Genomic DNA, 13,392 nt, shown 5'->3' on the forward strand with positions numbered 1-13,392 from the left:
TGCACGTTTTAGTATTAATGCAAATCATACGGCTTTAGAAAAAAAAAAAAAAAAAAAAGTCTAAAGTGTAAATATACAAATACGGTCATTGGCCTAATACATTAAAATAAAAGACACAGTTTCTTTAAAAAGATAATTTATTTTCTGCACTTTCAAATACAAAAAAAATTTGAATATCAAATAAATAAGATGCATGGAATATGCATATGGTTTAATAATTAAAAAAAAAAAAAAAAAAAAAACCCTCTTCCATTTGATCTAAGGGAACAATATCAATCGTGCACTTGAATAACAGAAAAACATCAAGTGTGTTACATGGAAAATAGCTGCCACATTGGTTTCCATGAACCTGAGGTAAACATTTCAACAGCAGCCAGAAAACTCTTGCTTCACTAAAACGTCAGCAAAAGTGCAACATAAACGGACCAAACCGTGTCAAAGTCTTTATATATACACCCTACATCTGCATTACAAATGCCCTGCGAGCTGAAGAAGTCTCTCGTGAGACCAAACAGCTTCATTTAAAAACCTAGTAAAAGTTCATGACACATCAGTCTCAGCATTCTTCAATCAAAAGCTCTTCAGAGCTGTACAGTTTTCTTTTAATAACTCGAAATCCGGTGCTCAGTTTAAGTGCACGTCTAACAACCGGAGACGAAGGCGATCTGCCGGTGAAGAGCCCCTGGATTTTCGGCCAGAAGCCCCTGGAGTCGAGCCTCAGCACGAGTGTGAGCTGGAAGGTGGGCACTAGGTAGGGGTCGACTGCGATTTGTCCCACGGCTTCGCAGCTGGCATCCTGCTCCACACAGAGGTCAACGAGGGCACCACGAAGGCCACAGGGCTCGCTGACCGACAGATGCACGAGCTCCTGACCGATGTGCTCCAGGAGCGTCTCAGGGATGAGGAGCTTGGAGCAGTGCAGGACGCCGTCTTTGGCATCGGTCAGGTTAAGTGCGATGAGCTGCACCACTTCCTTGCACAAGGCCTCTTCGGTCGGGTCAAAAAACAAGTCTGATTCGGAAAGATCAGCTTGGGATATGGAACCTGCGGGAGACAGATGCATGCATGAATTAGACTCGAGAACTTGAGGCAACAGTTGGAAAATGCATGCATGGAAACTTATGCGAGAAGTGCGTGTTTACCTGCATCTGATGCGTCGTCTGTGCTGCTGTGATTGTCTGAATCAGAGTCCAGGCTTTGGCTGCTGTGCAGTTTCTGCATCAGTCTGCTCCAGGACAAGCGTTTGGAGGATTCATCAGATGTTGGTGTGGATGAGAGACTCGAGTCTTCAGATGAAAGGCTGGAAATCAGCTGCTCTGGCATTGTGTGTCCTAGAATGACTGGAAGAGAGGAGATTTGGTTTTATTATTCATGCACCAGACACAAAAGCAGCTGGTGCATTGCACACACAAAAAGAAAAAGAAAAAAAAAGTGGCTTTTCCCAGAACAAATGTAAATATTCTTGAATCAAGATGCATTTACAAGCAAAATGACTAGAGAAATTCAGTTTCTTTCTGTCCCCGTTAACAGGTTTCTGTTATTTTAAGAAGCATAAACTCACTAAACATTGAGATTTAGTCTTTAAACAAATGTAAAGTCACTTGCTTCTCATCTAAAAATAAATAAATACTTGGATGATTGTTACTGGAAAACAAGACAACACAAAGCAAGAAAATCATCTCTGCAGAGCAAACAAGGCAGTCAACAAAGAAAAGTAGTCATTTTAACTAAAAAAAAAAAATACATGCATTAGCCAGTTATTTGACTTTTTCAGTCCTGATGTTATGAATATCGTTATTATCAGAAAAGCAGCATACTTTTGTCTTGCATTGTACTCCAAGGTTTGAACGAACAACAATGGAGACAATAAAAACAGCGCTGTTTAAACGCTGAAAATCCTCAAAAAAGACACTTACTGATATTCAGTACTGTAGATCTTCAGGTGTGATGGATTGTCGGTAGTTTCCCGGCAGATGAAATAGTTCGCAACAAAGACCAGTGACCAACAAAGCCGAGTGCGAAGCGGAATAAGTGCAGCAGCTGGAAGTATCCGCAGTGAGCTCTCTGCAAACACTGACGCAATGCTTTCTGCGCCTGCTTATATAGTGCTGGCGCTGGCCACGCCCCCTGTGAGTTTCCAGCCTATCGGCGTCTCTGTCACGTCTTTCGCGTCCCGAGTTCGCCTGGTAACACGCAGCAGCGCTGATCAGCGAGAGCCTGCTTTTGTCCGCGGTGGAGGAGGTGCTCTTCTCACATCACCTTTTGTCTCCACTCAGGACATGCAGTGGCCAATCTCACGTCTGCGCATTTGTTTGTGGTTTGACGATTAAGTCATTTGCATCACGAATCGAAACAGAATTGTGAAATACTGACTCTAAAGATGCGTTTTCATTGAGTACGTGCAAGAAGCGCCACACAATTACCAATGATTTCAATACTGCAGTCAAATGCTTCCTTATCCAATAATTCATGCCTGTTTTATTTAATGTAGTTTGTTGGCATGAGATACTTTTGGAAAGCCATTTTTTTTGTAGTTTAAAATACCTCAAAGGTAGAATTATCCTTCTAAAGTTTTGTTTTAAAAAGTCTTAATGGCATGCTTGAACACTCATTAAAACTAAAGCAAAGTCAAAACACCAAAAGTTAACTTTAAAATGGTCTGATTTTTCACGTTTGTGTTTCTGATGGTCAAAAACTTGTGAGTAGCTACAATAAAAAATTTAATTGCAAACTAGAACCTCTGGTTAAAACAGAAAAAATGGTTTTATTCAAAGACCTTAATAGATTTGCATACCAAAGAAACTATGTTTAATGTAAATAAAGTATTAATAGTTAAAAAAAAAATACAGTAAAACACTTTTTTTAGCCAATAAAACCAAAACTAAAAGTGCCAAAAGTTACATTCAGGAGTCTGAATTTTTAGGGGGTTTCTCATAAATGTACACTTTCTTTAGTCTTTTTTTTAACCCAAAATAATATTTTAAAAAGTCTAAGGATACATTAACCCTGTTTTCACATTTTAACCATTTAAAAGTAATGCTCTGAATTTGTTGGGAGTTTTGACATGAAATCCCTTAAACTAACACACTTTGGTACATTAAAACTCCAACAAAGGTAAAAACTAGTGTTCACTGGAAGGAGTTCATAATAAAGCAAGATGTAATTTGATTAAGAGTTAAAGTGGCTGTATTTGGCCAGTAAAGTGTGAAGTGCTGCTGTCGGGGGAGGTTCATGAAGGGTTAAATGTTTCCTAGTTTAGATTGAAGGCCTGTTGCTGGTCAGCAGAGACCGTCACACACAGACAAGCACATTCCTGTCTTCTGTTTGCTAGCCAAGGGTGTGTTTCCTCTCAAATCCTGCTGAAGCTTTTGCATATAATGCATCTGAATCGGTTCAGCTGTATGAACACACAAACATTAATGGGCCTCAGAAAATGACTTTCTGAAGAGTTTTTCTGTGTAAAATCAGTGGTAGACTATAGCACGTGTTTTATGTGGTGCTTTTAGAAAGGCCTGCTGATTCCTCACACCTCAGCAGAACTGGGCTTGAGGACAACTGAAGATCTGACCTTTGCCAAATGTGCTTTAAAGACGCTTAGTGCATGAAAAAAACTCCTCAGTCCTGAGGACGGATGCAATCTTAGCATGTATTATCACAGCAGATATTCTGAGGATTAAATTACAGTCATCCAGTAAATACATGATTTATACATTATTTATTTACCATTTCTTATTTACATCTCACTATTCTGACTTTACGTCTCACAATTCTGACTTTACATATGTTTCCATGTAGCAGACACACAAATAGTGTCGTAAGTAGTGTTTGTTCTATCATTATTGCTAATACATGTATTATAGAGATGTGATTACTTTGGGAAACTTTCTCCTCAGTATTTATCTATAACTAGGTTGTGAGTTTAATACTAAAACATGGTGTACTGGAGGGTGACTATAAATGTAACAACAGATTGCTTTGGATCAAACACATGTTGTGTAAAACTCATTTACAGTTGTATAATGATCCTTATGACTTCTATGAAATGCTGTAATTAGCTGAGGGTTTCCTGGTTAAAACTTAAAGCTGTTTGTCCATTTGAAAGAAAGACTTTGACCACTTCAACTGTGAATAATAAACCGTTTCTTTAGGACAAAGAATTAAGCAAGCAAAGCAAATAAGGTTTAGAATCTCAAGAAATCTATTACTTGAAGCTCTCTCAGACTGACTGAAGTTACACTAGATGGACTTTTATTCAAGTAAATGCACACATTCCTATATATATCATGTAATGGAGGTTTGTTGGACGGAAGCCAAACTTCACAGATGTACTTCAGCGGGACAAACAGTTCCCTACAGACGAAAACAAAGACACGTGTTCCCCGTCCAGGAACAAAACATACCGTCCCACTTTATTTACATCTCACAGAGCCGCCTTTATTTTATGGGCATTAAGTGAATGACCCAAATGATGCCATGAAATCAACGACAGTCTGTTATTTTACAGAGAAAAGAGCAATGTTTGTGCAAAATGCAGATCTTAATATGTGCTAAGAAACGACCATTTGAAAGACCATACGGATTTTCTTCTAAAACCCATTACACATGTATTATTTAAAATGTGTTTATATTATATTAATACTAATTACTTAATTCATACTAAATACAAAATTTTATATATATATATATATATATATATATATATATATATATAATTTTGTATTTAGTATGAATATATATATATATATTTACGCATCATTACATTGGTTGTACTGCATTTAATTGATCATTAACAACAATGTATTCAAATGAAAATATAAAAAGGATCACTAATTGAGAATGATAACAATGTCAAAAATCTACAAATTCTGGAGAGATTGTATTATTGGAAAACTGCATTAAATGTCAAAAGGAATTAAACAATTTAAAATCAATTTTGATGAAAAATGTTTATTTCTGATATATTTTAGTAGTCTTATATCTTTCCAAATTTGTTCCATTCCCATTTAATGCCAAATATAATTTCTTTTTGCTGTGACAAACATCTTCCATGAGCTCCACCCTGTGTTTCCTAGTGGTGAGTTAGAAAAGCCCTTTTGTTGAATGCAGAAGTGGACAATCATCATCTCAGCTAGAACAGAACAGAACGTTCAGTACTATCATTCAGAAACATCTCTGTAGCCTGCTTCAGTAAAGTCTGATAAACATCTAGCGACGTTCAGTGGATCATCAAGCATCTGCAGGAACTCAAAGAGATGTTTACACAAGGCTCACATTGCATTGCTATCCCTTTCCCACTCAAGTTTTAACATGAACTTTAACTTTTATTCCTATTATTTCCACAGAAAAGCAGCAAGTAGGTGATGAACAGAAGAGTGATGTGTTTGTTATCTGTAGGAGCTTCAGCTCAAGGACAAAGACTGAGGCTCGTATTTTTTATCTCCACACAGCTGTCTTTCGTTCGTTCCCTTCTCTGTGTTCCTGCAGGATTGTGTCCCACACGATTCCCTCGTCTGTCTCCAAAATAAACCTTCAGCCACTGTTCAAGCCAAACAGAGTTTCTCACACACATGCTCAGTTGAGTTAATAATAACTAGAGAAAACACACACTGACTAGAGTCACCGAAAAACATTTTTGTACAGGAAGGAATGTAAATGTGACACACTTTTGCTCTTTGCAAACGACTTACACTTTGAATAACAAAATGCATTGACAGGTGCATGGCTTGAACTTTCTGAGAGATTTGAACATGACAGATTAATAATCGACAATTTCTGGAAAGAAAAGGTGGTTCAAAAGCAGAGCAAGTTGTTTAGTTTTTGTTTACAAAAACATTATAATTCAAAAATACAATATGATAAAATAAAAAAACCCTAATAAATATAATAATTAAATGAAATACTAATAAGAAAACGAATAAAACATAATAAACATATCCCATTAAAAAACAAGCATATTAAAATAGAATTTTCTCTTCGAATTGCATATAATATTTCAAGTTTTAACATTAATTTTTAAACATAATGTGATGTGTCTTTGTCAAAACTTTGTAAAACTGTTTTTTAAACACAAAATAACCAGGTATATTTATATTATAAATATAAAAATATTTTATTATAAATGTTTCAATCAATGCATTTTAACTAACTGAATATTGCTAGTCAGACAGCTATACATATTTAAATCATGTTCATACTTTTAATAAAGGTCCCCTTCTTCGTGATCCCATGTTTTAAACTTTAGTTAGTGTGTAATGTTGTTGTTAGAGTATAAATAATATCTGTAAAATTCCAAAGCTCAAAGTTCAATGCCAAGCGAGATATTTTATTTTACAGAATTCGCCTACAAATGCACGACCAGTTTGGACTACATCCCTCTAGTTCCTTCAGCAATGACGTCACTAAAACAGTTTTTTGACTAACCACCGCCCACATGAATACACAAACAGGGGGCGTGGCCTTGGTGCGCTCCTACGGAGAAGAAGGAAGAGCTTTGTTTGTGTTTGTCGCCATGTCGTTATTTTCATCTGGGAGTCCAATCACCTTTGTTTGGGCTTCCCAGGGACGCTGTACTTGGAGATTAATGCTTACAATTTGTGTTTAACTCGGTTCCGAAAATTATAATCCACATGTAAAACTATGTGCAGCACACTGAGGACAGCTTCCTCAATCTCAATCAGTTTAATGCCGGATTCGCACAAAGATTATTCTTGAAAGATGGAGCAGTTCCCTCTTTGTATGGAGAAGGCATTGTTTATGGACCACAACTGTAAGTGTATTTTATTATTTAAGTTGGTGCGTTTAACAGTTTCTGTAACTTATTACACAAAGGGCAATGCTGTTTAGCTTCGTTAACTAGATGTTAGGGCTGTGCAAAAAATCAAATGCGATTTTCATGTGCATCTCGTTAGTAAAGATGCTCCTGTGATTATAAGTTCATCTCCAGCACATGCTCCTGCACACTTGCTTCTCAAAACTAGTTTTTATTTTTTATTTTTTTATTTTTTTTATTTGACATTTAGGAATTACAACTGCAGTCAGGGGGTACAAAAAGTAAAGCAAATAAACAGACATACAAATACATATACAAATTCAGAAAAAAATTTAAAGGCTAAAGATGTGAAAATGCTTACAGATTGAAACGCATTTTGCAGCTTTCTTATTTTTCAGCCCCACTATTGTATTTAGGTATTGCAAAATTTCTAAAATAAAGGCTTATTTCCTCCAAATTTACATTCATGAATACTAAATTTAGCTAACAGAAGAAGCAGATTAATTAAATAATATTCCTTATGGTAAGATTTGTCATAAGAGAAAAAACCAAATAATACATTTTTAAAGCACAGTTGAAAGCTGGACATGATATGAGCCTTAATAAAGGAACAGAAATCTGACCAAAAACAAACTGAATGAGGACAAGTCCAAAATTCTCAAAACTAGTCCAATCGCGTTACCAGAGGGCAACTCAGCTGCTGTCGAATCACAGCACAGGAACCGCTGGCCCAATCAGAACTCGATACGTATTTCTGAAGGAGGGACTTTATAGAACAAGGAAGTCATCAGCCCGTTTTTATGACAGTGAAAACAGCGGTATACAGATAGGTGAATTGTGTGAAAAATAGCTACTGTTTTTACACGCGAAACATGAACACATGTTATATTGCACACTGTAAACACAATCAAAGCTTCAAAAAAGCGCGAAAAACGGGACCTTTAACAGAATAAATGCAATTGTTTTTGCACACAATATATTTATGCTGAATCTAAGCAATTTTGAAATTTATTTAGTTTTGCATCACACTACATGAACTAGTTTATTAATTTTAAAACTGTATAATCCAATGTGCAATTCAAATACATGCATTTTATTTATTGAGCACATTAAAGTAAATAAACTCAGTACAGATTGTATGTTAATGTTTAAGTAGATTTTAACGCATTATTTAAATGAATTCATGCAACCTTATGAATTGTGCTTAAAAAGGCTTTTATTGTCATACATATACAAATCCACACTGAAAACAAGGGGCTATTATTTTAAAGTATTCCTAATGCTGTATCTATAAACACAATGCATATTTACACACGTGATCACAAACACTGATGATTATAAAGCAGTGCAAAACAAAACAACACAACATACACCTACAGTACATTCGTATGAACTTCAGCTGATTCAAGACGGGTAAAAACCAATGAATATGTGTACGAGCAGAAAAACTGATCCGTCAGTTCTGAACGCAGTCATGAGGTCGTGAACCCCAGGAGCTGCTCGATGGGTTTATATTTCCACTCATCCGCCTCCAGCTGCTCCACCAGTCCGGCCAGACGCTCCATGCGTGACACCTGCTGATCTGAGATCAGAGACAATCAGGATCAACCTTCGGTGATGCTCAAACTCTAACACGCACATAACTTTAAAGGAATATGTCATACAAAAATGAGAATATGCTGAAAATGTGTTCATCCTCAGGTCATTCAAGATTAGGTTTCTTTATCAGGAGAAATGAACTGCATCAGTGTCTCATCAATGGATGCTCTGCAGTGAATGGGTGCCGTCAGAATGAGAGTCTGATAAAAACATCCCAATAATCCACAGCACTCCAGTCCATCAGTGAACATCTGGAGAAGACAAAACCTGAAACACATCCAGCATTAAGATGATTTTAACTCAAACACATAGAGTCTATAATCCAGAATAACACTTCCTCCAGTGAAAAAGTGTTCTGGTCTGAATCAGGAGAGAAATCTGCACAGATCAAGCAGCGTTTAAACAGATCTAAACTAATCTGTGAGAGACAACAGGAGATGCACTTTTTCACTGGAGGAAGTGTTATTATGGATTATTTTAGTTAAAAACATCTTAATGCTGGATTTGTTTAATCTTTTGTCTTCTCCAGATGTTCACTGATGGACTGGAGTGCTGTGGATTATTGTGATGTTTTTATCAGACTCTTATTCTGACGGCACCCATTCACTGCAGAGCATCCATTGATGACACACTGATGCAATGCTACATTTCTACAAACCTGATGAAGACACACACTCATCCACATCTCAGATGACCTGAGGGTGAACTACATAGGTGTGTTTTGTTCATTTTTTTTATTTGCGCTCACCATGTTTCACCTGCTTCAGTGTGGTTGCAACTTGATAGCTGAACACAGACTCGCATAAAAATCGATCAGATCCATCTGTGGGGAAAAAAGCAAAGGTATGCATGCAGTAGATCAGCATTGTGACAAACACACTGTAGATCACAGAGTCTGGGAAACACTGGGAAAATGACCCAGAAACCACGATCAGATTCAAAAAGGATTTCACAAACAAAACGGCACCAGGGAACTGGGAAAAAATGTTCCATAACAGTTTATATAACAGGCTTATGTGGCAACCCGATTAGGCATTTCTGAGCTTTAGAGGGATGGAAATGTTATTCAGCGATGCTAAAGAAAGAACACACCCTCCATCATCTCTCCGGCTCCTTTGGGATACGTGTACAGCACTTTCCTGGGCGGGATGAGCTCGGAAGCACTGAAGCCGGATCCGGTGACCGAGCTGCCGCTGACTCCTCCAGCCGAGGACGAGGACGAAGACGCTGCCATTCACTACCTACAGATCACAACACAGTAAAACACACCAAAAACATATAAAAACAAACCAAACACACATCAAAACACACCAAAAACACATTAAAACAGCAAAAGAGGACAGGAAAGACGGTTCTCAATGAACTAAACACATCTACTTCAGTTTCTACAACACTATAGATTACAGATTCATTCAATCTCTAGCACTGTTTGGGTAAAACCTGGTTTTCTAATACACACTGTAGACTACATTACTAATAAACAGAGAATACTGTAATACATATTTACTACAACATTAGCAGTGGGACAAATGTAAACACGACACAAAACTTCACGCTTTGAATAAAAAGCATTATATAGCAGCCTAGAGAAAACACTATACACACAGAGAGCAATCAGAGAGACACAAATACAACATTTCATTGTATTAGTTCTTTTAACTTTGAGATTTTAGTTTTAAATACAGGAAATTAAACGGTATCTATAATTTGAACACTCGTAGAGCGTAAATTATGCGCTACTATTATTATTCCTCACTTAATTACCATTTTAAGAGCAATACACTAAAAAAAAGGATAACAAGAAAGTTAAATATGTGTTAAAATCGTGTAGTTTTTGTTGATAACCTGCGTCAGTCGCTGCGAAGCCGCCGTTGACGTTTCTTCAGTGCGTTACGTTGTTTACGTCAGTTTGACGCTGATATGACGTCAGAGCGCCCCCTAGCGTCGCGGCGGAAAAAGGCCAACGTGACGTGAGGCCCATTTATTTATTTTTCTTCATTTTTTTAAATTATATATTTTTTGGACTTTGTGCATTATTATTTTATATAGTTATATTTTACAATAATAATGTTAGCCATTTTAACTCTTCATCTTAAATGTAAGAGAAAACTCACAAGGGTTGCCTTGACGAATGACTAACTGAAATAAAACATTTAAGAGGAAAAAAAAACAAAAATGTAAATAAAAAAACCTAAAATTTAAGCTGAAAAGAAATATAAAAAACCCTAATAAATATGACAAAAGCACACACACACTAATACTTACATTAAAACTATTAAAAGTTGCCTTTGGCAGCTAACTAAAATAAAATACATTTAAGCTTTCATAAAAAATATTGACATTTTATTTTAATTAACTAAAATAAATTTAAGTTCAAGTTCAATGTGTGTGTGTGTTTTGAAAGCAGTATAAGATAAAGTACAAAAATGACTTAAACGGAAATAAAATTTAAAGCTAAAGATAAAAAAACCCTTTAATAAAAATGACAATTCACAAAATAAAACCTACTAAAAGTGTTTTTAATTGAATCTTAAATATAAATATTGCCTGAAAAAAAATTAAATATAAATTATAAATATCCGATGACAAATAAATTAATTTCAGTTAATTTACAGTTATTTCACTTTAGTTTTCCATTTATTTTAATTAACGAAACATATCTTTAATAGTTGTGATTTTAGTTTTAATGTTTTACTGTGCATTTATTTTCATTTTATAATGCGACTATTTGGCTTCAATTTTATATTACTTTTAGTTGTAGTAATTTTTGTACTTGTTTAACTTGTTTAAACTTATCATTATATCAGAATGATTTCTGAAGATCATGTGACACTGAAGACTGGAGGAATGATGCTGAAAATACAGCGGAGCATCACAGAAATACATTACACTTTAACACAGATTCACACAGAAAACAGTGTTTTTTAATCATAATAATATTTAATGATTTTACAGTATTTTTTTATGAAATTCATGCTGCCTTAGTAAGCAGAAGAGACTCAAAACCATAAATCTCACCGAACAAAAACTTTTGAACGGTGGTCAATGCATAGTTCACATAGTTTTAAATCTCAATCCAGACATCATACATGATTACAACATTAGAGAAGATTAAATATAACTGACATAAGTGAAGTAACTCACACTGATGAGCAACAATTTCTACTCTTCATTGTTTGTTATTGTGTAAAAATGTAACAGTAATTGTAGAAAACAAATCTGCTTTTACAAAAACTATAGTGTTACCATGCAAAGACACACACACACACACACACACTTCTTGTTGTTTTTTTAGGGCAGGAGCAGCTTGTCCCGTCCAGAAGAGACTACGCCTGCTTTCTCAGAACTTCTGTTCCCTTAGTTCAAATCATTCTGAGAATCAAATCCAGTAAACAACATCGTTCACTCTCTGTTTTAACATCTACTCTCTGGAGCACATGCGAGTTTGCTGTTTGTGTCACTAAATCTCTCTGAAGGGTCACGTCCGAGTCCCCCATCAGCTGCTTTCCATAGTAACCGCTGATTCTGTCATGCAAAATATTTATGAATTTCACCCTGAATAATAATAACGGACTTGTAAATGAAGCCTGAAGCTGTGAGCCTAAACCGAGACACTACAACACTGCTCTGGGATTTGCTGATGAATGCATCACAGTTCTCTGTTTTGCAATTGATTTATGCATTAATAATCAGTTATTTATATTATTCATTATAAATATTAATATAAATAGTATAAAGAGCATTTTGATGGAACAGTTTGCATGTGCAATTTTTATTTTATTTATTTATTTAATTTTAGTCTATTAATTTCTGCTCTTTTTAATCAAAGCATTTGCCAGTTGTTCATGATTTACTGCATTAGGATTACAAATATTTTAATGTAATTTTAAAACAATTAAATATTTATGAATACAATATGTTATTAATAGTGTATAATATACATAAAACAATTTTTTATATCCAATGGAATATTTTAAACATGAAAATAGTAAATTCTTTATACAGTGTTTTATTGGGTACGGATATATTTATATATAAGGATATATACATTTCAGAGCTTGGCATAAAATGGTATATTCATGAATGTTTTATTTTTTAAAGATTTTATTAGTTTGGTTTTCCAGATCTAAAAGTGTTTTAAAAGAGACTCCCAGGTTTTTAATGATTGTGGGAATCTTGGTTATTTTTGAGAGAGTGAAATAAAATAGGAAATCTTTGATGTTAAGTTATCTTAGCTGATTTTAAAGCTTGTTTTGTCATTATCGATGCACTGTTTGAAAGTGTTTTGTTGTGTTGCTGTCAGTCAGTGTCCAGCAGGTGGCGCTATACTGTTAAAATGAGGCTCTGTTGTGGACCTCAGACACAGAAAGCTCTTCAGGTTTTTCTACACCCTTGCATATGCGTCTTTTACATTACAAAATTCTACATTACATTAAAGTGTCCTCATTTGCAAGTCGCTTTGGATAAAAGCATCTTCTAAATTGCTAAATGTAAATAAACAAACCCACACACACTAAACATGCAGACAAAGCTATATGTATGTGTACTGTGTATAATTATTATCAATAATTAATAATAAATGTTTCTTATATATATATATATATATATATATATATATATATTATATATATATATATATATATATATATATTCATGCATGTGTTTGTATTTATAAATTACATAATAAATATACAGATTAGATACACAACGTATATTTTTTATGCAATTAATCGTTTGACAGAATTATTATAGATATATTATATGCAGTTATATATGTATACATTATATTACATTTTAAAATACTTTAAAACAATTATAAAGTTATCAGACATTTATAATTTAAAAATATTATATTTTAATATATCAAAAAGTATTTCAACTCAATTTCTATCCAATAAAATATTAAAACATTTTAGAAATTAGAATATAATTTTTTATTCATTATACAGATGCATAGCCTTTTGATTTTATTAATTAAATGTTGTTTTTGTTTTTGTTGTTTTTTCTCCCAAAACTAAAAGTAT

General features: G+C 34.6%; 2 protein-coding genes across 3 annotated transcripts; both read right to left on the bottom strand.

Moving 5' to 3' along the window:
- Window positions 1-123: 123 nt before the first annotated feature.
- On the bottom strand, window positions 124-2,074 carry LOC113075908 (DNA damage-inducible transcript 4 protein). The gene is made up of 3 exons (XM_026248563.1): window positions 1,917-2,074; window positions 1,143-1,340; window positions 124-1,044 (listed from the first exon to the last, which is right to left on the bottom strand). The coding sequence occupies exons 2-3, from the start codon at window positions 1,321-1,323 to the stop codon at window positions 557-559; spliced, it is 669 nt and encodes a 222-aa protein (XP_026104348.1). The 5' UTR covers window positions 1,324-1,340; window positions 1,917-2,074; the 3' UTR covers window positions 124-556.
- Window positions 2,075-7,967: 5,893 nt separating this feature from the next.
- LOC113075909 (anaphase-promoting complex subunit 16) lies at window positions 7,968-10,288 on the bottom strand. 2 transcript variants are annotated; one of them, XM_026248564.1, is made up of 4 exons: window positions 10,214-10,288; window positions 9,461-9,609; window positions 9,117-9,191; window positions 7,968-8,351 (listed from the first exon to the last, which is right to left on the bottom strand). In XM_026248564.1, the coding sequence occupies exons 2-4, from the start codon at window positions 9,600-9,602 to the stop codon at window positions 8,242-8,244; spliced, it is 327 nt and encodes a 108-aa protein (XP_026104349.1). In that variant the 5' UTR covers window positions 9,603-9,609; window positions 10,214-10,288; the 3' UTR covers window positions 7,968-8,241. The 2 variants fall into 2 exon arrangements, with proteins under 2 accessions (XP_026104349.1, XP_026104350.1); XM_026248565.1 differs by having other exon boundaries at window positions 10,218-10,256.
- Window positions 10,289-13,392: the final 3,104 nt, after the last annotated feature.

Source organism: Carassius auratus, unplaced genomic scaffold (genome assembly GCF_003368295.1).
Source record: "Carassius auratus strain Wakin unplaced genomic scaffold, ASM336829v1 scaf_tig00017980, whole genome shotgun sequence".
In the NCBI taxonomy this organism is placed as follows: Eukaryota; Metazoa; Chordata; class Actinopteri; order Cypriniformes; family Cyprinidae; genus Carassius; species Carassius auratus.

Bases quoted from the DNA above. Each gene is read 5' to 3' on its own strand.
- LOC113075909 (XM_026248564.1), bottom strand. From the start codon at position 9,602: ATGGCAGCGTCTTCGTCCTCGTCCTCGGCTGGAGGAGTCAGCGGCAGC. The intron at 9,192-9,460 runs GTGTGTTCTTTC...TTTTCCCCACAG, and splicing joins AGCCGGAGAGATGATGGAGG to ATGGATCTGATCGATTTTTA. The intron at 8,352-9,116 runs GTGAGCGCAAAT...CTCTGATCTCAG, and splicing joins ACTGAAGCAGGTGAAACATG to ATCAGCAGGTGTCACGCATG.
- LOC113075908 (XM_026248563.1), bottom strand. From the start codon at position 1,323: ATGCCAGAGCAGCTGATTTCCAGCCTTTCATCTGAAGACTCGAGTCTC. The intron at 1,045-1,142 runs GTAAACACGCAC...TGTCTCCCGCAG, and splicing joins AGACGACGCATCAGATGCAG to GTTCCATATCCCAAGCTGAT.